The sequence below is a fragment of the Notolabrus celidotus genome, chromosome 14, assembly GCF_009762535.1.
Source record: "Notolabrus celidotus isolate fNotCel1 chromosome 14, fNotCel1.pri, whole genome shotgun sequence".
In the NCBI taxonomy this organism is placed as follows: Eukaryota; Metazoa; Chordata; class Actinopteri; order Labriformes; family Labridae; genus Notolabrus; species Notolabrus celidotus.
The window spans coordinates 28,835,177-28,859,119 of NC_048285.1; the positions used below are offsets into that span (position 1 = coordinate 28,835,177).

Sequence of the window (23,943 nt, forward strand, 5' to 3'; positions counted from 1 at the left end):
TGATACGCCCATAAACATTTGAATCATCATTGGTCAGGGTTGGTAAACCATCACATTTTGTACCCAGTCAGGTGGGGAAAGAGTGTGGAGAGCTGAACTTCAGAAGGAATTTGGCTGAGAACTTGTAAAACACGACAGGAGAGAGCGGGGGCTGTATAATGAACCCTAATGAACAGCAGGTGTGAAGTTTGAATCTACATTTTCACTCCTATTTCAGCCTGACCCTTAAAAATGTGCTCCAGAGGGGGCTCGTAGGATAACACAGTTTTACCCTAAGGCACATTTTGGTACATGTAGTACATCTAGTCCACTCAGTGTCAATGGAGCTCTTTCAGACAGTCCTCTTCACTGTCCTCGTTGTTGCTCTTCCTCATCCATCACCCATAACAAAATGTAACATGCTGAAAATTCACTGATTAACACCTGTTGTATTTCATTGAATGTCTCCAATGCATGTGATAACTCAGAGAATAGAAACTGTAAAGTAAATTAGGTTTATGCTGTCCACACCGTAGACTGTACATAAAATGGACGTCATCTTGCTCGGCTCAAAGTGAGGCTCCCACAAAAACTGCTCCCCCTAGTGGCTGGCTGCAGTATAGGTCAAAAACTCTGTCTTGCCCATTCATTTGAATGGGGCTGCGGTCAAACTTTAAAAAATAAGTATACTTCGTACGAACATTTCTCTCATCCATATGCTGTGGTGATATGTAGTTATTAGTTGACTGTTTTGTGTTAAAGGCCTCTTTTTTCTGAAAATTTTATTTTTCGTTAGTTATCAGAGGTTAAAAAACGGGCTTTTACATCCGGGTTTGCTTTGATTGACAGCTGCCATAGAGAGAAACTCCATAGGACCTCGGGACGGTACGCTGTAGGGCGGAGCTTGTTATCATGGAAACACAAATTCCCTACTGCGCAGACTCTGGCTGCAGAAAATTTACAAGATGGCAGCGTTCTGGAACGGGACATTTTGGCTTCAAAACCGTATAATGGGAAAAGGCGGAGCAACGCTGTCCATTTTTATATACAGTCTATGGTCCACACATGGATTTCCAGAGACTGAGCATGGCTGTAAAATGTAAACATACATGCATACAGCAGGCACAAATACCTGCTAACACACAACATACCCTATGTATCATTTGTGCTTTGAGTATGATAACATCAGAACATGGAGATGTGGACACACACACACACAAACACAAACACCTGTTCAGTGGTTTACTAAACTTGTGTGGAAGTAGAAGGTGAGCAGTGGGAGTGACAGCCTGTGGCTCTGCTGAGGTCTCTTATCAGTGTCTGCCTCTTATCACTCGGAGCCACAACAGAAAATTTACAAGATGGCAGCGTTCTGGAACGGGACATTTTGGCTTCAAAACCCTATAATGGGAAAAGGCGGAGCAACGCTGTCCATTTTTATATACAGTCTATGGTCCACACATGCAATCAAACCCACCAATTAAATTGCACAAGGTCAAGGGTTACAATAACTCACTTTACTGGCAGTTCATGACATAAATTTACAAAAAACAGGTCCCTGTCCTCTTAAACTCCATTTGTTTTAAAGCACAGAATTATTGCAGTGAGGGGATATGGCAGGGCTAAAGATCCTGAACCCCCTGTACTGGCTTGCTTTTGCCAGTCGAAACAAAACCCAACAGGCCACTGAGGGGCTGCTCCCCAGGACTCACTGAGTTGATGCGTGTCCTCTTTAGTGAATGAATGAATGAATGACATTCTAGTCCACACTCTGTGCACTGACATCAAACGGTTGATTTACATTGCTACACAATAAAGTTCTGCCGATCACTCTGCACTTACATCAAATATTAACTTGCAGAATTAACAGGCTCAAAGCTATTGGACACAAACTACAATGACAACTACAACGGTCAAAAACTGCTAGCTTACCCGGTAGGCAGCTCACCTGCCACTATTGGATCTTCTTCACTTTGTACCTTCTACCCCCTACTTGACAAACACCCGCCACCTAGTGTGTAAACAAGGAAGTGCATCACTGATACAAATGTGGCTCTAACAATACACATTTTAAGGAACTTGATCATAGAAGTACTCTGTGAATTGTATATAAGCTATTTATGTTTTTAATTTAATTTCCATGTGTTTTAACATGTTATTTGTTGTAAACATAGTCTCTGGTTTCTTAACCTAAAAGTTCAAACTCAACCAGACTTGGAGCTCATCTTTGAGTTGGCACAAATTTGAATTTCCATTAAGCATTTCCACAGCACCCTGCAGTTTATTTATAGGTCTGTTTAGGGCAGACCTCTGTAATAAACACAGTTGTGACACAGTTTCCCAGGTCTCTGCAAATTCAGCAGCAGCACATTTTTCTTTATGTCGTCTCTCTGGCCTGGACTTATTAATATGTTTCCCCAGGTATAATAAACCAGATGGAAATCCCATCCAAAATGGGGCCAATCTTTAAGAGGAATAGCAATAAAGAGAAAATCTCAGAGAATTGGGAGAGATTTATAAGAAGCTCTGCAGCCCATATAAGGATGCACCCTGCTTGGTGTGTTGATAGAAGCAGGCAAACCTTCAATATAAGATTTGAAGCTGGTGATGCTTTCATTAGTTCTGCTGACTGCTGACAGCTTTTAATGCCTTGAATATTAATCAATTTTTTGTCTGCCATCTACAGCTGTCCAGTCACATTTCAGAACATTGAATTAGAGTTAAATGATATGGTGCTGCATGAATCATTAACCCATAGCCTCTGAATTGCTCAAATCTGCGCTACAGAAAATGGACAAGCTGTAATTATACCCATTTTGAGCTGCTGGGTTGCATAAGAGCTCAAGCTGAGCCTTTAGAACCGTTTTAATATATTAGACTTCGATGTTCTTTTAAACATCTTGTTACTCCGTAGATTTAGAGAGCTCTCTTTTGGAGGAATGTTTTTAATAAGTAAAGAAGAAGAAGTAAGACTTTCTGATTCCTCCGGATGAAACAGTTATCACCAAGCCTACACCGGTAGTTCAGTTTCAAAGAGTACTGTCTGTACTTTATTATTGTCCTGTCACACATAATTACAGCATTTACAACCACTTAAGCAAATTAAGAAGAACCTTAAAATTTGAGACAACACCAGCTGACTAGCTTTGCAGACAGATCTTGGTTTTTAATCAACAGTTTGAGGAATGGTGCAGAAGTGACTAAAATCACCTTTTACTGTCAACAACACATTTATCTAATCCTTACAAAAACAAAAAAAAAAACAGTAGCAATGCCACACATGCTGCTAGCTGCTAAAGGGAGCTAGCTTAGGTGGTAAGAAATTCTGCAAGTCCTACAGCTGTTAATTGAAGATGCTGGCAAGTCTGTGTGACTGACCCATTGTGTTCAACTCCACTGTGTCTTCAGGTTCTGCCTTCTGGTCTAATGATGCTGATAACCTGAACTGAACTCTTAACTATCAAATCAAGCTACCAGCCGGTTCATGGAATTGAAGTCTACTGAAGACGTATCACCAACAACAAGTCAGTGAATACATTCCAAAAGCACATAATTGCAGGTTTTCAGGAAGCATTAAGCAGAATCATTACCCAGCTGGGTTAAATACTTAATTCTGATTGGTCAAAACCTCTTTGAAAATGGTGATTAATGCTGAATAGTTGGCTGTATTAATATACATGCAGTGGTGTGTACAGATGAGAGAGAGAGAGAGAGAGAGAGATGCTACACAAGCCACATAGAATTCATATGATGCATTTTTTTACAGAATCACTGTGATTGGCCACCCCCATGGAAGCTAACCCTGATTGGTAGTCTCATTCAGACTAGACCTTCCTGTCTAAACTTGCTCAGTAAAGGTTTGATAGTGACAAAAAATTATTTGGAAGTCTAAGACACCTAAGTACAACTTTCTAACAAAACAAAACAACATTTCCTGATGTGTTGTCTGAGTTCACAGTAAAAAATGTCCTAAATTTCCAGACAATTTTTTAAAAACTTTAGTATTTTCATCCATTATCAGACAAAACTAAAGTAAAAAAGTAAAACTGTTACTTTAAATGCAGCAAAGTGAAAGATACAGTTCTCCTGAATAAAATGATGTATGGCACTTGATGCTGAGTGGTTCAATAGGTTAGAAAAACAAGATAAATACAGGAGAGTCTGGCGCCCCCAAAAATGGTCTAGGTCTTTAAAGCTGGGGTTGGCAGTCTCGGAAAACTAGCATGAATTTGAATGTAGCATTTCCTCAGGACTCCGTCTAACCCCTCCCCTCCTCCCCCAGAGCTCCTCCAAAACGAAGCCCCCCATTTGCGACCATATGATCGTGACTGATTCAAAACCGGTCCTCAACAAAACATTATCATAGTGAAAGTTAAAAACACAGACAAACATGGCTGCTGTTAGTACTCACAACTGTCATTCTAGCATTATCCAGTTGTACCAGTGACACAATATCAGGAGAAAAGTTATAACACATATAAAACTGTAACAACTCTCCTATTTGTTAAACGTGTTCAGTGTAGATGTTCTTAATTCCTACAGTGTTGACAGTCAGTGAAGGCATCAGGAGAGGTGTAGAGAATGTGACCGGTTATTAAAGATCAACGTGTTCACGAATCGGCTCGTCATCCCTACAGCGTCCGGACAGACGCTACAATACATATACATTTCTGTAGGACATAGTAAATGTCATTCATTCTTCTGCTTGTCAGAGCCCCGTGGTTAGAGCTTTTTAGACTCTGATCCGGACTACAGTCCTGAGCAAAGCATCTCATCGGGTCAGAGGGGACAGGCCTGAGGTCGAGCGAGAGGGGAAGTAAATAGAGTCAGGGGAAGCAGAGGCAGGGAACAGGGACTCAGAGTGCACGCCGGGGAAATGTACGCGCAGGAGGCGGGCAGAACGGCAGGACGGGATTTGATTGGTTTAAAATTTTGGCACCCAAAAAACGCTGATTGGTTGGTGTTTTCCCAGGTTTACTCCAGCTGTAGATAGCAGCTTTTCTTCGCTCTTTTTTAAGAACACATTATGTATTGATTGCCATCAGGACATAAAGATCATTTTAACCAGTATAACAAAAAGTGTATCTAAATCTGATTACCAACCCCAGCTTTAAGGGTTAAAAAGTACAATGGCAGGTGCTCACAGGTAGAGATCAGACACACGTTTAATTAAAGAAACATCTCAATTAATCTTGTCACTGACATAGAGTATGATGGTCAAAACATGTTCTCTTAACCAAAATGACCATGACATAATATCTGCTGCAGCTTTAAATGTTTCTGCCATCTTTACTTAAGTAGAAGATCACTGCAAATAAAACACAATCAACTTTGAGTGTTAATTATTGTAGCCGTTTAAAAAACAATCAATTCATCTTTTCTTCTTCCACCTGCTTTACAGTTCTTTTGAAACTGTATTTGGTTTATGTAACCTCCTCAACAATACAACTCTTTTGTCTGGCTGCTCTTCTATAGTTGCAAGACACTGATACAGAGAGTATTTCTTATGACAAAGTCTTTCTCTCTGATTCTCTCACTCCTTTCCTCTCTGTTTCTCTCTCTCTGATTCTCTTGATGAAATGTATGCTGATTGCAGCTCCTATAGAGAGTGAAGCAGCTGCCTCTGATAAGCTGCTCATTGTAATCGGTGCCAGGTGAACAAAAGAAAAAAGAAAAAAAAGTGCATGAAGACTCCCAGATGCAGATTTTGGATAGAGCAGATTTTGCACGGGGTGGGAAGTGGGTGTCGGGGAGTGTTTTCAGGGTGACATGGGGGAGTGAACGGGATGGTAATTCAGCCTGCCTTAATGTGAATGACTGTAATTAGTTAAAGCTAGTTAGACTGGATCAATGCCCATTATGCTCCACAACACAATGTTTTAGAAAATGACTGAGAGAGCTGGCATGAATGACAAACTCCCCAGCAGGACAGGTGTGAAGCTCTCTATATCAATCATGTGATGTTGTATCAGTTTCACATTTCAGGAGTCAGATTCTAATGAGCTACTGTATGCGCACAATCCAGTAATGGCTGTTATGGAGCAGCAGAGTTTTGTGTTATGACACCATGGCTGATTTACTTAAAACAGGCAGCTTCCTGAGCCGTCTCCTTGAATAATACAAGGTGTTGGGATTCATCAGTCTCTGTGTTTAATCAAAACATCACTTGATGAAGATTAAGTTTCCCTCCAGCACAGTCCCATTAAATAATCTCACACGGGTCCTAAAAAACCGCCTCAACAATTCTGCTGCTCACTCTGGGACATAATCAGCGGCACAGGCTTGAGATGACTTTAGATAACCTGAGTTAAAAGTGACACTTTCATAACATCATGAAAAGATAACTTTTTGATCCTCCATTGTTACCCCGAAGAATTTAACTAATCCATGACATGAACTGTATCTGACAGGAGGAAAACACTGCTGGAGGAAAGGTGCTCCAGTTTCTCAAAGTGTGTGACTGACATCTAGTGGAGGACATGTGTTAGGACAAATAAGCATATTAAAGCATAATATAGTGTAATTTTTGATTAAAGAAACACCTCCATCATTAAGTTATAATCTACAAAAACAAAAACAGTGATGGGAGAAAACATCAGTATTCAAAAGATGCTCTAAAAAGCACATGATCATTTATACAGAATATTCCAATGTTGTTGTTTTTTTGGTTTTTTTTAACAATCTTTTTATTGGGTTTTGCTTTTAACAGAGGGTGGAGTCAAAATGAATGTAGAAAAATACAGACCCACCCACCACCCACCACCACCACCACCCTCCCCCAACCCACCCTGTTCAGGTCCGGTCCTTGGTTCCTTTAACAAGAGTGCCTGATTCATTACAGTTCATAAGACCTTTTGGGATAATTAATAAGTGAGTGCTTAAATAAGAATTAATTATAACAACATAAATGACATTTCTGGGAGCCAGCTGAGATAATGGAGATAGTCAAAAAACAGTAAACAAGATTACAAAAAATCAGCAAGACACTCAGATGCAGAGAGTGAAAGTACATTATTCTGCTCAATTGATCACAATTTCATAAGAAGGCCACCCAGAGCAATGACAAGTAGGCTTGACTGATTCTGTCTCCAAGAATGATAAAAAATCACCCCAGATCTTTTTAAACTCTCCTTGATTGCCCCTGAGTTTGTACATTATCATCTCATTTGGAATATTCCAATGTTGTTTAATTGTGATTAAATGTAAACACACACAGTCTAAAACTGTCAGAGTAACATAAAGGCTTTACAGCAGAGAGGAGGTTCTTCTGTGTATGTGAAGACACTGATGTTTTTGAACACACAGAGGTTGAAGTGTTGAGAACTTGGATTAGCGGCTATTATCACCAGCCTCTCACAGTGAAGCAGCGGTGGGGGCTGTAACTTGACCTCGCCTCTTAATGGTTGTGTGACAATAGGGCCCCGTCCCACTGGCCTGTCTGCCCCTCTGTTGTGTCCATTTATAATTTCCAGACACAGTGCAGAGGTTATTTTGAGGTGCCAGCGAGCACAAGGTGACAGGCACAGAGGAACAAAGGGTGAGAAATGTTTCTGTTATTACTGCATTGGGTCAGCTTGAGTGTAGCAAAACAGAGACTTCTTGTGTCTTAAATAAGGTATTTACTTTGCTTATGTATTGCATGTTGTGGTATTTATTATTCAACACAAAGCTAACTCTTTTTAATGGTGCATTTAAAGTCTGTTTGCATAAACAGACCTCAGCATCTCTTTAGTTTTATCTTAAAGTTAAAATAGGTTCAAAGCTTTCTTACAAATGTCCTTTTTTAAACTCTAACTTGTGAACATTTCAACAGCTCTCCTCAGATGATCAGTCACAATGGTAAGTGCATTCATTTTCATTTTTAAACATTAGCACTTTAGATTTGTATTTTAAAGCTACTGTGAGGAACTTTTTGTTAGTGTTGGTTTTGGCGCCCCCTGTGGACAAAGTGATACCTCCTATCTTTTTACTGATGTTATCCTGTGCACGTGTAAGATCAGAAAAAAAACTGCCCTCTTTTCACTTGCATCACTCACTGAAAAAGAGTTCTGTCAGTCACCTGTTCTAAGGCTTCCCCCTTAACAGCCTCACAGTGTTTGAGCTTTTAACTAGTCACACTTTAGATGTGGAAGAAGAAGTTGCTAATTGCTATTACCTCCTGTGTTGTGTTATTTCTCTTTCAAGGTGAAGAACAGAGCGGTGCCTGCGGGCCGTCATGAGCATTGTGACAAGTGTTTCAACATCCACTGTCAGTTCCCCGTGCACGTTTCCTTCTCATGCATGATCATCAAGTGTCGTAAAAACTGCGGCGCCACCTTCCACATGTGCAAACAAGAGGAGCACCAGCTCCTCTGTCCAAATGAGACAGTCTCCTGCCTTAATGTTTCTTACGGCTGTCCTCTCAGCATGCTGCGCCACAAGCAGGCCAAACACCTGGAGGTGTGTCCTGCCAGCGTGGTCTGCTGCTCGCAAGAGTGGAACCGTTGGCCTGTATCAGAAACTGATCTGACCTTCTACAGAAATGTGTCAGAAAGCCTTCAAACTGAGGTGAACCTTGATGTTTCTATGGCTCTCAGGGACCAAGAGCTGCTGTTTCGATCCATCAAAATGAAGAACATTTTCCCCGAGTTGATGGTACAAGATATTTCTGATGTGGTTGACAGTCCTGCAGCAGAAGAAGAAGCAGCATGCTCTCCAGTTTGTAGTGAGGTTACAGGAAATGGATGCACACAGATGGAGGACAAAGAACAGAGCCAAGAGGAGAGAGATGCTCTGGCAATGTGTAGAAATGTAGAAAATATTCAGAGCTACAACACCTGGGAGAAAATGTTCAATAAGGAGAAGGAGGGGTGCAAGCAAACGGTCAAAAACCTGAACAAGAGAGAGGAAAAAGAAAAGGGGCAGGGAGAATCATCAAACTGTCGGGCAGAGATAAGAGAGCCACATGTGAGCCAAGAGAAGACTGCTCAAAGCATGGATGGTGCAACTGGCCTCGCTCCATGGCAGGACGGGGTTCTTGAGAGGCTAGGAAAGGAGGTCAACGTTGCCGAATACAACATGTATCTGGTTCACAACGGGGCGATGCTGATTAACTTTGGCCAACTACCTGCTTGCACTCCGAGAGAGAAGGATTTTGTTTATGGGAAGCTGGAGCCAATCAAGGTTGAAACTGTCCGCACGTTTAACGTTCCTACCAGCTATCGAGCAAAACGCTGCTGCATCAAAGATCCCTCATGGAAGACCAAGACCACGCACCAGAGCGTTGACACTGCAGATCTGGGTGTATCAGAAGAGGATCTACCAAAGTGTGACGAGGTTAACACCACACTCCTCTGCTCATTGGAAAAGGAACTGAAGGGACATTTAATCTCAGAGGGCTCGTCGGTCGATGGTCATTATATCGACGTTGGAACACAAACTTACAGCTTCGATTCTGCTCCGTTCCAAACAGACGCCTCACTCGCTGATGTCATCGCAGACAAACCTCCCGGTCTTTATGTACACGTGGAAGCAGAATCTGTCACCAGGCGCCACAACAAGACAAGTTCAGCCTTCAGCTACATGTGTGGCCACTTCTTTCGCCGGGATGAATACCGCTCTCATTTCAAGAATGTGCACTCTGACATACAGGCCTCTCTCAGCGGCTGGTTCCAACAACGTTGCCCTTTAGCATACCTCGGCTGCACTTTCACTCAGGCCAGGTTTCACCCTGCAGGTCACCCAGCAACAATCAAATTCTGTCAAGATGTCAGCACCTTTGTCCTCCAGCCTGATGCCCCTTCATTCCTCTGCAAAGGAGGTAAAACCTTCAGCCCTCAGAGAAACGCTGAACATAATCGGGATCCCTTGAGCAGCCTGCCCCTGGAGATCCTGCAGCACATTGCTGCTTACCTCGACAGTTTTACATTATTTCAGCTGTCCAAGGTCTCCCGTCTGATGAGGGAGGTGTGTGCCACACTGTTGCAGGAGAGAGGGATGGTTTCCCTGAAATGGAAGAAAAAGACATACTCCCATGGGGGTAGCTCCTGGAGATGTCGAGAGAAAGCAAGTATCCTTATTTATTTTGGATTAATTGCTCAATTAATCTGTCATGATTGTACTAATCCTGATAAATCTGCAGAGAAAAGCTGATCTTTAGTATATTCCTTTATCTCACAGCCATGTGCACATTTAAGGGAAAGTGAACACCAAACTTGTGTAATAGTTGAATTCTAGTATCTGGCACTCTTCTGTTACCTGCCATCAGAAAATCAGTCATTCACACCGCCTGACAGCTGCTGCATTGTTAACACACTCAGCCTCTCCATAGTCCTCTCAATATTACAAACTGAATCACAACCATGTTGGCAACAGTTAATAGGTTCCTGCCGAAGCAGCCACAGGAGATTTGCTGTTTTTCGGTGTCCTTATTGAAGAGCAGCTGCATATCGGGTCAGACACTGAGCAAGTGTTTGGAAAAAGAAAACCATGTTCTCTCTCTGCTGTCGTTAAAGTGAGAACAGTGGTGTGGGTAACTGCACAGTAGAGCTTGGCAATCATTATCTGAATTGAGTCTACATTTTAAGCTCCAAAAAAATACATAATCAGAGGCAGCTCTATAGGAAGAAAACCCCCTGCCAAGGATGAGCAATCATCATCAAACAAAACAAACTGCATCTTGATCCAAACTGAAATTAACTTACGCATTGCTGAAAGCTCCTGCATTCTAAGAGGTGCTTACTGACATGTTTTATCTCCTTATTTGGAAACTCACTGTCAGAGATTCCTGAAAAATACTGAGCAGTGAGTCACATGCAGCAGCTGGATAGCAAGGGGTACTGGGTTTACATCGGACCTCTGAACTAAGCTGTGGACTCTATGGCTTAGACCTCACGGCTACAGGGGACGCCAAGTCGGCAAATGTTTCTGAGCCTTACAGACAACCCCAGCTGCCTTGTTTGGGGATGTTATCTGAAGCCTGTCTAAATATTTAATGCTGTGAGGCTGAATTTTGCACATGTTCACGCTCATGATCAATGCAATGGCCTTAATATAAATGATGCTGCTGTAGTACATTATAGACAGGACACATCATCAAAAACACTTAGAGGACTTGTCAGGAGATACTGTTGGATGATTAGGATACCGAATGGCTCTTGCCAAAGCGTGCATATGTTGTAGAAGCAAATGAATGAATACACATTTGTAGGCCTCCAACAGCTTTTCTTTGCAGGATGCAGAGTCAAGACGTCATGTATTGATTGATTTTGCAGCTGTGTAAAATAATCAGCTGTCAGGCAACAATGACTCAACTTCCTCAGCTTGCAAAAGGTGAAGAGACTTACCTGATGTGCTTGAACTCTTTGGTCCTAATGGTGAAGCATTCACACGCTGGTATAAACATTAAATCCTGTGCATGCACCATTTGGCTTTTTGGTCAATCAAGGCCCGGCTGTAGAGTTTCTTGGTCTAAAACTTCAAAATAAAAAGCATGTGTTTCTGCTAATCTTGCTGCACTATTGTCCATGAGTACAAAACAGTATGTCAAAAGCAAATATTATCTGAAGCTTAATTAAATGGAAGCTCTTTAAGCGTACTCACTTAATCTCAGTGCCAAACATTACCGGCCACTTGAGGGTGATTTCCAGATATGACTCTGCTTTTTCATGCAAAGTCTGACCAGAACACAGGCACTAAATTAAAAATCATTAAAAATCATGTGGTTGATAATCTAATTTTATTATGCAGGAAATTAAGAGGCATCAGTAGTTTAAAGTGGGACACTATTTTAAATTAGTAGAAAAAGAAAAAACCTCAGTGCCTTTGCAGAGTGTCTTCAGCAGTGGTGGACAGTAACAGAGTAAATTTACTTAAGTACAGTACTCCACTACATTCTGAAGACAACACTGTACTTTTTACTCCACTACATTTCTATCAGTTCTCTAGTTACTCACTACTTTTGCTTTGAAGTCAGCTCATGAATTTCCTTCTCTTTTCTTAAATCTGATCCCTAAGACAGTAAATTGTGTTTTTAGCTTAGCTGCTGTTTTTATTCCATGGTATAGTTCTTAGAGATTTCAAGTAATGGTTTCTAAAATAAACATAATGTAAGTGAATGTACTCCTATGTATTCTTGACTGCATTTATGTTTTGTGAAAATACAATGTTTTGAGATTTTTTTAAGAAGTACTTTGAGTACTTCAGTATTTTTGAAAGCAAGTACTCCAGGAATTTAACTCAAGTAATAATTTTACTGAACAACTTTCACTTGTATTGGAGTAATATTTGACATGGAGGATAAAAATTATAATAATAATAATGCATTTTATTTATAGGCGCCTTTCTTGGCACTCAAGGTCACCTTACAACATTAAAAACAAACAGAGTTTAAATAGCAAACAGTAAATAAAACACAATTTAAAACGTTTTAAGTGAATGGACAGAGGAGTTGTGGTCAGATGGAATTAGCCAGTTTTAAACAGATGGGTTTTGAGTTTGGATTTAAAATGTGGGAGTGAGTCAGTGTTGCGGAGGTCAGGTGGGAGAGAGTTCCAGAGCTGCTCCCCATGGTAACAAGGCGAGCAGGGGGGACAGTGAGGTGGATGGAGGAGGAGGATCTGAGGGTGCGGACGGGTGTGGCAGTATGGAGGAGGTCAGAGAGATATGGAGGGGCGAGGTTGTGTATGGATTTGAAGGTGAAGAGAAGGATCTATACTTTGACTTAAGTAATGAAGCTGTGTACTTTGTCCACCACTGTATATGACTCAGCTTTTTCATGCAAAATCCAACCCAAACACAGGCACCAAATTCAGCAAACAGAACAACCAATCACAATCTAATTTTATTATAGGAAATGAAGATGCATCAGTAGTTGAAAGTGGGACACTATTTCAAATCAGTTAAAAAAAACAACCTCTCAGTGCCTTTGTAGAGTGTCTTCAGGGAGGTTGTTGCACATCTCATTTAACTTTGATTGCAACTCCTGGACCTCACCTAATCGTGGGATATATTCCCATATTCTATATTAAAGCAAACTCATCACATTTCTTCTCTGCTGTTTAGTTCTCTGCCAAAAGTTATATCACATATCTTGCTGACCTACAAACAAACAATCAAAGCTGCACAAGGCTGGACAACATGACCTCTTTCCTGGGGAGAATGAAATGAGAATGCAATGCACACATGTGTATTTTTACTCTGACTATCTGTGCACTGCACTGATCATGGGACAGGGAGTGTGCAGATGATATCAGACATGTGGAATGGCCTGAGGTCTCGCTGCCAGAAAACCCAGTGCTACCATAATAAGTCAGATCTGCGATCATTCATGGTAACAAGGTGCTGATAAGGCTGTGCGGGTAACAGCTGGGCATTTGAAGGGCAACATTTCTATTATTGTTGTCTCCGACGTGATATAAATACCCTGCGATCTAAATTCTGTAGACGTAAAAAAGAAATTCAAACTCACGGTCACGGCTGCTTTACATTTTACAAATATGACAGTAGCCTCCTACACCTGCCTCACCTCATGTGTCTGTGTTTTACAGGTTTGGGAGTTCAGCTCTCTGTTCTCCTCTGTGGACAGATGGTGCTTCAGAGACACTCCTTCCATGTCAGAGCACCTGAAAAGCTGCTCCTTCTACCAGAGAGAGGAGCACACCGAGCCAGTGGCTTTAGCCTGCCTGGGAGAGGTCACGGACAAGTATACAGCAGGGAAGAATAAAAGATAATGCTCATGCGGTCTCAGAGCTCAGCGGGCAGACAACAACACCAGCAATGCCATGTTAAGAAGCACTCAGATGTGAGATGTATGCACCCACAGAACTGTACTGAGGATAAAGGGCCTGTTATTTCAGCTGGTGTACAGACTCTGAAGGGGAAACTGTGTGCTGCAGCCAGACTCTGAGATGGTTTCTGCAAGTGACAGATTAACTTTGGCATCAACTACAGCCTCAGAGGATTTTAATGTGATTTATTTAACCTCCTTGAAATGCCTGAGTGGGAGGAATGCTTTAGGACGGTTTTGTTTATGCTTTGTTTATTGAGGAAAGATGAAACTTAAACAATCACTGCGAGGACACTAAATCCTCTAATTTAATGAAACAGTGTGTGAGACGGGTCCTCATATTGTGTTTTATCAGACTAGCTGCTTTTGTTTGCCACACTGAGCTGACGAGTGTTGTTTGTTTCATCATGTTTCATTGTTATGGTGCAAAGCATTAGTGCAAGTCTGCTCTTGTTGACTGCTTTCAAAATGGCAAGACTGACATCTAGTGGGGGGAAAGTGGAAGTGCAGCACCTTTATGAAGAACTAAAACAAATCTGGTATTTGAATCATGAAGATTATTCAACTACATGTCATAGTTAACAAGTAAATGTGTGATGTTTTGCAAACTCTTGATACTATATTGCTATATTTTAGTCTTCTTTAAGGTTAGATAAGAAGACTGTCATGAATGTGTGTCACTGCCTTTATGTTAACTCTATTTTACAGCGTCACAAACAGAGGAATAAAAAATGTCAAATCTAAAAAAAAGTTGCTTTATTGATCTCACAGAGAAAAGGTTTAAAGTACAAACTGCCTTCATTAACTACTGCATCTCAGACACTTCAGGGTTGCGTAGTTTGTTGATGACCTCTGACAGCATTTTGTTGCACAGGGCAGAGTACGGATTAAGAGCCACGGCTTGCTGTCGAGCAAATTCACTTCCAAGTGCAGCTGCTTTCTCAAAATCTGCTCTGGCTTCATCATTCTGGCACGTTAATCTCCGTAAAAGGCCTCTTTGCACCAGCGCCTGGCAGGCAGTTCGTCCAGCGGTGCTGCTCAGAGAGATGGCCTGGTTCAGGTCCTCCAGCGCCCCTGAGGGTAGAGAAGGAGAAGGAGAGCTCTGTGAGGGCTTAAAGTCAGTCGACTGCAGTATGAACTCAAATTAATACGACTAAAAGTGCTGTGAAGGACTTTTCTAACAAGTATGCAGGCGAGTAAAACTGGATTTATGGTCGTGAAAATGTAAAATTCATATTAAGTTATATAAATGTACCCAATAGTCTGATATTTTTCAATAACCCTCCAGCGTATGAGCAATCTTGAACTATTCTGAGGTGGTAAACAAGAACATTTCAATATCAATACAGTACCACCGTGTTATTTTATTATTATGCTGCTCTATAATACAACAATATTTTAGCCTCTGCTCCATCTTTACACAATGTCTGCATATCATTTTGAAATCCCTGCGTAGGCGTTTTGTTGGGAAACATTCAGAGGGTTCTTGTTTTGCAGCCTGAACAACAATAACAGGCATCAGGTTACAGACAAATTGAAAAAGCACAGCCTATAGATAGCAACACCAATTTTAGAAACAGACAGCACGGGTTGAAAAGATGTTACAGTATTGAGTACGGTGTGATTGACAGAATCGTCTCCTGGGAGAGAGTGTGAAAAAAGCAAAACAGCAGCGATTCACTCGAGCCAATGAGGTCTAAAAACCCAGCCAGTAAAGAACACAGTACTGACGACCTGCTGCATCTGTCATATTCATATCACTACACTGAATTCAAATCAAAAACTATCAGTGGGGTTGTTTAAATAAACCCTGTAACCCTTGGTAGATTATTCTGACTGGAGAAAGATAGTAATTCTGTGCCTTCAGTGTACACCTCCCTGACATGCATGTGACAGACAGCAGGTTAAACTGCTGAACATAGGGCTGCTGCAGAGCCTGTATTGTAGCACTGCTGACAAAGTGAATTAGATAGACAAAGCTCTGATATGGTGTCACGCTGGCCTCAGACTCGGCAGTGTGATGTGTCGGCACACTGTGCTCATCTGGAAAGGGTTATTATTGAATTTGTGGCATGTACCTGCTGTGTTCCCCTGCAGCCGCAGGGCCTGAGCCCGGTTGTTATAGGCTGAGGCTCTCCGAGGCAAGATCTGGATTGCCTGGCTGAACAGTTGAAGTGCAGCTTGCAAATCCCCAGCCTCTGCTGCCGTGACACCCTGCATCTCCAACTCTTTCACTTGCTTCAGCAACTCTGTGTCAAAGCCAGTGTCTGGAAGGGGGAGATAAACAGGTTGAAAAAGCACTCATACTCAATTGACAGGTACCGCGGCAAGCAAAACACAGAAACGTCACCAAGAACTCAACTCGGATTAAAATGTCATGTTTTTATTCTGGTCCAGGGATGGAATACGTTCAAATAAATTCAATATGCTGTGAAATGATAAACATAAAACGCTGTGACATGATATGCAGAGACGTATCAAGTCAGAGCCTCACACTCACCATCATCAATTAATTCCTCCTCTTGGTTCAGGCCAGGGATGTCTCCAAAGGGAGTGGTGGGGTTGAATATAGCTTGAAGTACAGCTCTATCATGTGCTGAGGCCATGTTACCGGTGTCTGTGAAGAAAGCAGAGAAAAAAGGCAAAAAAGGGGAAAGTCATGACACCTATTTTGCAGCAGGGTGGAGAATTCTTCCTCCCCTAACTTCTGCCATTTCCACCAGCCAATCAAAGCAGGGGGTGGAAGCAGGGCTGGACTTTGAGATTTCGCCGGGTTTGAACACATCTGTGTTTGGTTAACTCAAAAATGCAGGCCATGGATAAGTAGGCCAACAACACACGGCAGAGTTGGGCTTGTAATGGCAAAATAAGAGAGTGAAAAACCCTTCAGAGGGGCTGTAGCTGATGGTTTCTGCAGAGGGCAAAGTAGCAAGAAAGTTTTTCATCAAACTGTCAGAACATGGTATTAGTAACAATAAGATAAATGTAGCTTGTCTTAAATACTCTGCTAGTATTACATTTGGATGAAAACATGGACAGAAACCCTAAAGTAGTTCTCAGTTGACCAAAGAGGTGGATAAAAGTGTGACATTACAAACATGTTTTACTGTAGGTCACAGAGGTCAGTAGAACGCAATAAAACAACCTCTGTGCTGTTACTGCTCCTGGCCACTTGTGGCAGCACTGACTTTTGCACCACTTTATTTAAAAGGCTGAAACAGATTGTTCAGCATGTTGGATTTTAAATGAGCTGAAGCTAAACTGAACTTACCTGCACTTCCACATCACTGGAGTCAAAACATAGATATTTGGTTGTATGGATATTCCCATGCTTTCGGGTGGGTTTGTTTTTTAAATGTTTGTCTAATAAGCAGCACTTTTAACATGAAACAAGTGTCATGTTAGTTCCTTCTCAAAGCAGCTTAACCACCTTTAGTGTTGGCTTTAAAATGTTTGTAGACTACCTTTTGTTTGGCAGACCACCGGTGGTAACCACAGATAGTATATTAAAATAGATACCATAAGTGTTCACTGACTGTGAGGCCAAAAGATTTAAAACTCCCTCTGCTTACTTGCTGCAGTGAAGGCCATGAACCCGCCTCCACCATGTTAACAGAACATGGTCAAACATTTATTCAAACATGGCCTCTGTCACTATTAGAGACTAGATATTGAGACTTTTAAATGTAAACTGAAAACATATTTATTCAGTCTGGCTTTTTTGTAGGCTTTAACAGTTGTATTACCTACCTTTTACTATAATATTGATTTAAATGTTGCTTTATTATTTAAGTAATTTTAACTGTTATCTTATTTTATTTGTATGTATTCATTCATTCATTTACTTGATTTTTATTTATCCACTCAGTCGTATTGATATTTTTAGCCTTAGTATATATTTTTCAACTCTTATCCTTACCCTTTTAAATCTATTTATTTTTATTATTTTTATTCTTAATTTTGATGCTTTAACTTATTTTAATTACACTTTTTTTATTTTTTGGTGTGAATTAGTCTCTATTTTATTTGATGTTATTCATATTATTTTAAATTTTTATTATTATTGTTATTTTTATTATTATCTTCTCCTAATATGTCTTGTCATTGTTTTATTTCTGCTTCTTACTTGTTTTTCAATCGCTGTAAAGCACTTTGGGTTGCATTTGATTTGTATGAAAGGTGCTATATAAATAAAGCTTGATTGATTGATTGATTAATATTATTGGATTGTAACGTGCTGATTTGTGTCCCAGTGTTAATGTTTGGAAGAAGTTTAGTTTCAGAAACTAGTTTTAAAAAGACATTTGATTGACAGTTTGTTGGCAAATGGGAGTCCCTAACACAAGACTCATTTAACTTTCCATAACCACTAGTGTCCGCTTCAAATCAACTCAAGGAACTGTTCTAACATGGACTGTCCACCTGAGGGATCTTTGATAAATGTGTGCATTGGTCTGCGGGAAGGATGTGACGTCAGTCCTGTGGCTCTAGCAGTAAGGTCAGGTTCTGTGCATGCCTTGGCACCACCAGTGCAATATGTCAGCACCTATGGAGGGGGTCTTCTAACTTCATATCTCACAATGGGCTGAAATGACGCCATGATGTCCAGTCTCTATACAGTCAATGGTGATATCCAAGTTAACACTAAAAAGGGCTGTTAACGTCTGTGGCTTAATTGTACTTTCCACTCTACAATAAGAATTTGCAACACTCTTACTCAAGCAGAATTTGAAATGCAGATGTTTTACTTGCTTCTGAGTTCTTGCCAATGTTGTTAAGCTGTTTTATACTCAAGGGACAGATTTAAAATTTCCTCCCCACCTGTTTGTAGACATTTAAACTGGAGAAGACTCTTCAGTCCAGGACAGCAGCCTGAGGAAAATGGCTGGAAGCACTCTGTCAGCCTACAGTGTGGAGGTAAGTTGTCAGTTTTGGCCTGATAATCAGCTGCAGGGTTCAAATACTGCTGACTTCCTAAAAAAAAAATATATATAGAGCCATTACTTTGTAAGCCCAAAGAGTATCATTTATTGCAGTCTCTCAGAATAATGCTGACAGATACCAGACACTAGCCAGGCAATAAAAGTGTGCTGTTGTACTTCTGCTGCAGACTAAAACTCATGTACTCACCATCACCAGGTATAATAAACTGTACTGAATTTTCATTGCCTTCAGCAGAGTTTAAAACAATGTTGTGTTTCTGTATTCCATCCAGACGTACGGCTCAGATCCGGTGTTATGAGATGTACTGACCTGGAGGTAGGACACATATTCCATTAAATGTACGCAGTGTGATAAAGTTTGGTTCTGTGGTAGTTTCTGTATCAGTCGTCTTGCACAGTATGGAACACGCTGAGTTGTCAACATAGTTACAGTACGCTGTGTTCTCTTGCTTTCTAGCCGCTGGTGCAGTGGTGCTGCTTATTTTGTCAGTTAGATGTTATTTGCATTTACATGCTACAAGGAGAGAAGCAGTGATTAAGAGGTTGAAATAATTGTGGGCTGTTAATCCTCTATTGCATTGGATTGCTGACTGCAGACATTTTGCATTGAGCCTCTATACAGGCATTTAATATGCTATTATGTGACTTCATCATTTAGTATGTCTTTATGTACAGTGAAATTAAAATCTGGCAGTCAAATACAAATTTAAGGCCTCAAACATAATGCTTAAACAGTAAGCAGTAAACACATTTTTCTTTAGGGAGGATTATAGTGTTTTTTTTAAAGATGCACCATAAACAAACTGCAAACAAGTCACACACACATTTTTCTAGGTAACAGAAAGGATAAAGAAATGTTAAATTTCACTTTACTTACTGCTTTGTACGGTGAACATTTTCTCTGATCAATGCTTGGACTCTGAAACACCAGATGTCTTAATAGCTGCAGAATCAAAAGATTACTCAAATGAAACACTCTTTGAAAAGACTGCTCACATCTCATACCGTGATGAAGGATTTCTAAGAGACGTTGCTTTCATTTTAGAACAAAAGTTTGGTTCCACAGATTTAAACAGCATACTGTCACATTTTGAAAGTAGTTTCTTTTGTCCATCTGGATCTGCCTCAGTTTGAAATACGGCACTGTATTAAAGAACAATTAAATGTTGGAAAAGTTAGTCTCAGAAAAAGGTTTATTTTCTTTTATACATTAGTTTATGATTTGGAATATAACATTCCTTTGAGTGGGGCAGCAGCCTTTGCATGGGAGGACCAGGGTGTCTGACAAAAAGCTAGGTGGCTGGCAGATGAGGCCTTCCTCAAAGCTTGCAGAGGCAGCATCGCTCTCCTCTCTGGTGGATTTTCTTGTCATCTTTTACCCTGGAAAAAAAAGGAACATGGTGTGAAACCACTTCATTACAAAAAGTCAAAAGTAGTAGAATTAATTTTCTTTTTCGGGAGGCACTGTTTGCCTTTTATTCCATAGGACAGCTGAAGAGAGACAGGAAATATGGGGAGTAGAGAGTGGGGGAGGACATGCAGGAAATAGTCAACCGGTTGGGAATTGAACCGGCGACCCCTGCGACAAGGACTGCAGCCTCTGTATATGGGGCGCCTAGACCGCTAGGCCACCAGTGCCCCAGCAGAATTAATTTAACCCTAACCCTAACCCTTGGGAGGGACATTGCTTTCATTTTAGAACAAAAGTTTGGTTCCACAGATTTAAACGGCATACTGTCACATTTTGAAAGTAGTTTCTTTTTCCATCTGGATCTGCCTCAGTTTGAAATTTGGCACTGTATTAAAGAACAATAAGATGTTAGAAAAGTTAGTCTCTTAAAAAGGTTTATTTTCTTTTATGAAGCAAATCTGAAACAAGTATCCTTACCTTTTTAAAGTGAGGTAATGATGGAGAACATCACAGAACCAGGAGAAAAACCAGTGCACACATGTGATAGTTAAGTTACAGTGCTGAAACGAAGAGCTTCCTTAGGGATCTCCACAGCAACAGACGAGGGTATGGAGGCAGAAAATAACTGTTCAAAAAGAGGTGTTGTCGAATGTAACAGTGGCAGATAACAGCAGTGGGGAACATCGGATACCATCTCAAGGGGAAACCGATAACAGCTAAAGTATGTGAGACTGCATGAGTGCAGGTGACATGAATCAAAACAGCATGATCAAAACACTGAGACTTGTCAAGAAATCTCATATAAGCAGCTGCAAGTATCTCTGGTAAATATGTGTAAGGAGGTCCCTCGGATGAAAATAGTTCCAGCTCAAAGCCTTTTTCTGTTGTTTGCAATTGCTGTGAGCGGTGATGTGGAACAAAAGAAATATCATTTGAGGAACAAGCAAAGGCTTCTGGGACTTTTGAGGGGACAGGAACGATCTGATGTTGAAGCTGAAACATAAAGTAAGTGCAGAAAGGAAGTGTAGGAGCGGCCCTGAGCTGTTAACAATGTGGATTTCTGTGTGTTTGTATTGCAGTGCTGTCTGATGGACTGTGTAAGAGTCTTCAGCTGCAGCTACTTTCCAATATGTTTCTTTTGATGGTTCAAACAAGAGCTATGTGAATGATTATTGTGTGTTTGGTTCAGCTTACAGTAAGTAGTCTTGTTCTGCACTTATAGTTTAGTATTTCTGACGACTATAACTGCAAGAAAACAGAAATGTAGGAAATAAAATTTCTTTAAGTTTCATGGTTTTTCACAAACAGAGCCAATGTACTTTTCCACAACCTTTTACTGCATACATCAGAAGAGATGTGCCTGAATCATTCATGTGTCTGGAAGCTTTTTTATATATCAACAATTGTTATAAGTCCTACTGAGGAAAAAATGTGAAGTTGCAGACACACAAGCTTGCCTTAATAACGCAAAGTGCCAAATGATTGATATGATGGGGTACATAACTGCAACGCCATATGTTGACAATTCAAACTCCCTGAAAGAGTGGTTGGAAATTCATTGACAATAAGGTCTGAGGCCGCAGGAATGCTTTTGATGTGGAGTGCGGTTCATTTTCTGTGATTACAGACAGCAGTCAGTCTGAGAGGAAATAGATTCCTTTACATAAAGCTTTTATACAAACAGAGACAGTATCTGATTGAAATCATGCACAATATGGCTTTGTACTTCAGTATCAGTAAACTTTGTATCAAACTATCTTAGCTTAAAACAACCTGTGTGAACAGAATCCATCAGAATCCACACAATCAACGAGAGGATGTTATCAGACTGAATTAGAATAGAAATGAAATGAGCATTCAGGTTTGATTTGGGGTAAATTACCTTTAAAAACAGTGAAGATATATTCCCAGGATTGCAGAAACAATTACCTTTTTAATGAACTACTCAATTTAGATTTAATTATATTGATCGTTGCTCTGGCTGTAAACCCTTATTATTATTGTTTTATTGTGATTAATTGCATGATTGCAACAGTTAATTGCAATTAGTTACATGTTTAGAATTGCATCCATTATTTTGTATTTTAAACAGCCAATATTCACGTATGTAAAGTAGTCCTTTATAGTGTCTTGTTTTGGGAATCAAATAGAAGAAAATAAATGTGCTTATTGATCTGCACTTATTATTATTATTATTATTATTAGCCATTATTTCTTATTCAAGTAAATGCTGCAAGAGTGGTCTGATACTATGACTTAGAGGTAGGAGACGGTGTCAGGGTGCTTATTCTGTCAAAGATTTGAAAGGAAAACACTGTTACACATTAAGGCATGTGCAGGAGTGCATGCACAAAATGTGATCCCTGGTTAATGTAACAGCATTTGCACTTGTAGGAGTTCCAATTCTGTTGCTTTCTCAGTTTCATACAGGTCCTCTATGTGTAAACACTCATGTTCCCTGCAATAAGGCATGCCTGGTCACAACATGCAAACCTGAGGACGTCCCTTAGCCCAACACAAGAGGTCTTCGGTCATTTGCACACTCCAAAAGAGTGCTGTGCTGGCTGTGTGATGTGGTTCCCTGCTGACATAAGTCTGACTAGCTGCACCAGTGTGCTTAGCTTGTAGGTGGTAGCTCAAATGTTGAATTTCGTTTGGCACAAATTGCATGTTACATTACATTTTTTACTGAGCTGCCTGGTGCGTTTCAGAAGCGCAGTTATGTCATTATTTTCCATTAGGGTGACAGCAGGATGAGTAGTGTGATTTAAGGTGTGTGAAAAAGGGACATTTTTTCACACACCTTAATTTGGACTTTAATGGCATTATGATTAACACATTAATGCCGACACTAACCTTTAAATGTTTGCAGAAAATCAAGTAGAGAAATGAACATGGCTCAACAAAGTTTCAAGGGCTAAGGTTACATCTTCAGTTATCTACTGAATCTAAACCCCTAAAAGACGGTTAATTTACTGCCTCATAACAACTGAGTCATGCACATACTGTTTCTCTGCAGCGTGCAAGTACAAGAAGCATTAGGGACTCATCTCCTTGGATATAAAAAGCTTAAATGATACCTGCTTGACCACTGCTGCAGGTATCTATCATAAACAGCTGCTGCGATTCTGTATTCTACAGCCGTACAGGGACTTAATTTAGCTGTGAAAAGAAAATCTGATCAGGACAAATTACTGCAAGGTTTAAAAAGGCAATTAAAAGCCTTGGACAGTATAGTTATTTGCCTGGATGATAAAAATCCAAGGGGATTAAACTGGCTTTTTTTATTGCCGGGCTGAGAGAAGTTTTCTTTTTTACCACTTGAGAGAGCTGTTGCTGCTTTTTATTTCTGCCGGGGCCTGCTGCTCCTGATTCACCGAGTCAGCACAGCCAGTTTGATCCTGCAGGACTCCTATTTTCCACAGGGTAATAAGAGTTAAAGTGTGAGGGCCAGGCTATCATGTTCACGGTCACTCGGTAAGCAGCAGATTTTCTACAGAAGCACACAGTTGTCCCCCATGGCCTCCCCAATAGTGCTAAAGTGGAGACACAATTGTGTGAAGATTACCAGCCTCCTATTACTGCAAATGTCACTGCATCAGCACCACTCAACGTCATTTTGTCAATAGGAAAACACATTGGCAGTGTTTACAGACTCCACAAGCAACATCTGAGAGGAAGCTTCTGCTGTGGGCCGAGAGGGAAATTAAGAGATAATCAAGAAAGACTGACCCGCTGAGGCAGGAGTGCTGTAAAACCTACAACAACATATAACAAAGAACACATCCTTTATATTTCCACTAAGCAATTACAAGAACAATAGATAGATTAAATCTGACTGCAGC

The 23,943-nt window shown here is 40.6% G+C and overlaps 2 protein-coding genes across 6 annotated transcripts; one reads left to right on the top strand and one right to left on the bottom strand.

Annotated features, from left to right (window-relative positions):
• The first annotated feature begins 7,792 nt into the window (after window positions 1-7,792).
• Window positions 7,793-14,488, top strand: LOC117824970 (F-box only protein 40). Its single transcript, XM_034700494.1, has 3 exons — window positions 7,793-7,818; window positions 8,164-10,023; window positions 13,506-14,488. Exons 1-3 carry the CDS (start codon window positions 7,816-7,818, stop codon window positions 13,686-13,688), a joined length of 2,046 nt encoding a protein of 681 aa, XP_034556385.1. The 5' UTR covers window positions 7,793-7,815; the 3' UTR covers window positions 13,689-14,488.
• On the bottom strand, window positions 14,481-19,826 carry ttc36 (tetratricopeptide repeat domain 36). 5 transcript variants are annotated; one of them, XM_034700496.1, is made up of 6 exons: window positions 19,565-19,826; window positions 18,875-18,997; window positions 18,566-18,718; window positions 16,245-16,361; window positions 15,823-16,011; window positions 14,481-14,818 (listed from the first exon to the last, which is right to left on the bottom strand). In XM_034700496.1, the coding sequence occupies exons 4-6, from the start codon at window positions 16,348-16,350 to the stop codon at window positions 14,550-14,552; spliced, it is 564 nt and encodes a 187-aa protein (XP_034556387.1). In that variant the 5' UTR covers window positions 16,351-16,361; window positions 18,566-18,718; window positions 18,875-18,997; window positions 19,565-19,826; the 3' UTR covers window positions 14,481-14,549. The 5 variants fall into 5 exon arrangements, with proteins under 5 accessions (XP_034556387.1, XP_034556388.1, XP_034556386.1 ...); XM_034700497.1 differs by lacking the exon at window positions 19,565-19,826 and having other exon boundaries at window positions 18,875-19,007; XM_034700495.1 differs by lacking the exons at window positions 18,566-18,718; window positions 18,875-18,997; window positions 19,565-19,826 and adding an exon at window positions 18,167-18,232.
• Window positions 19,827-23,943: the final 4,117 nt, after the last annotated feature.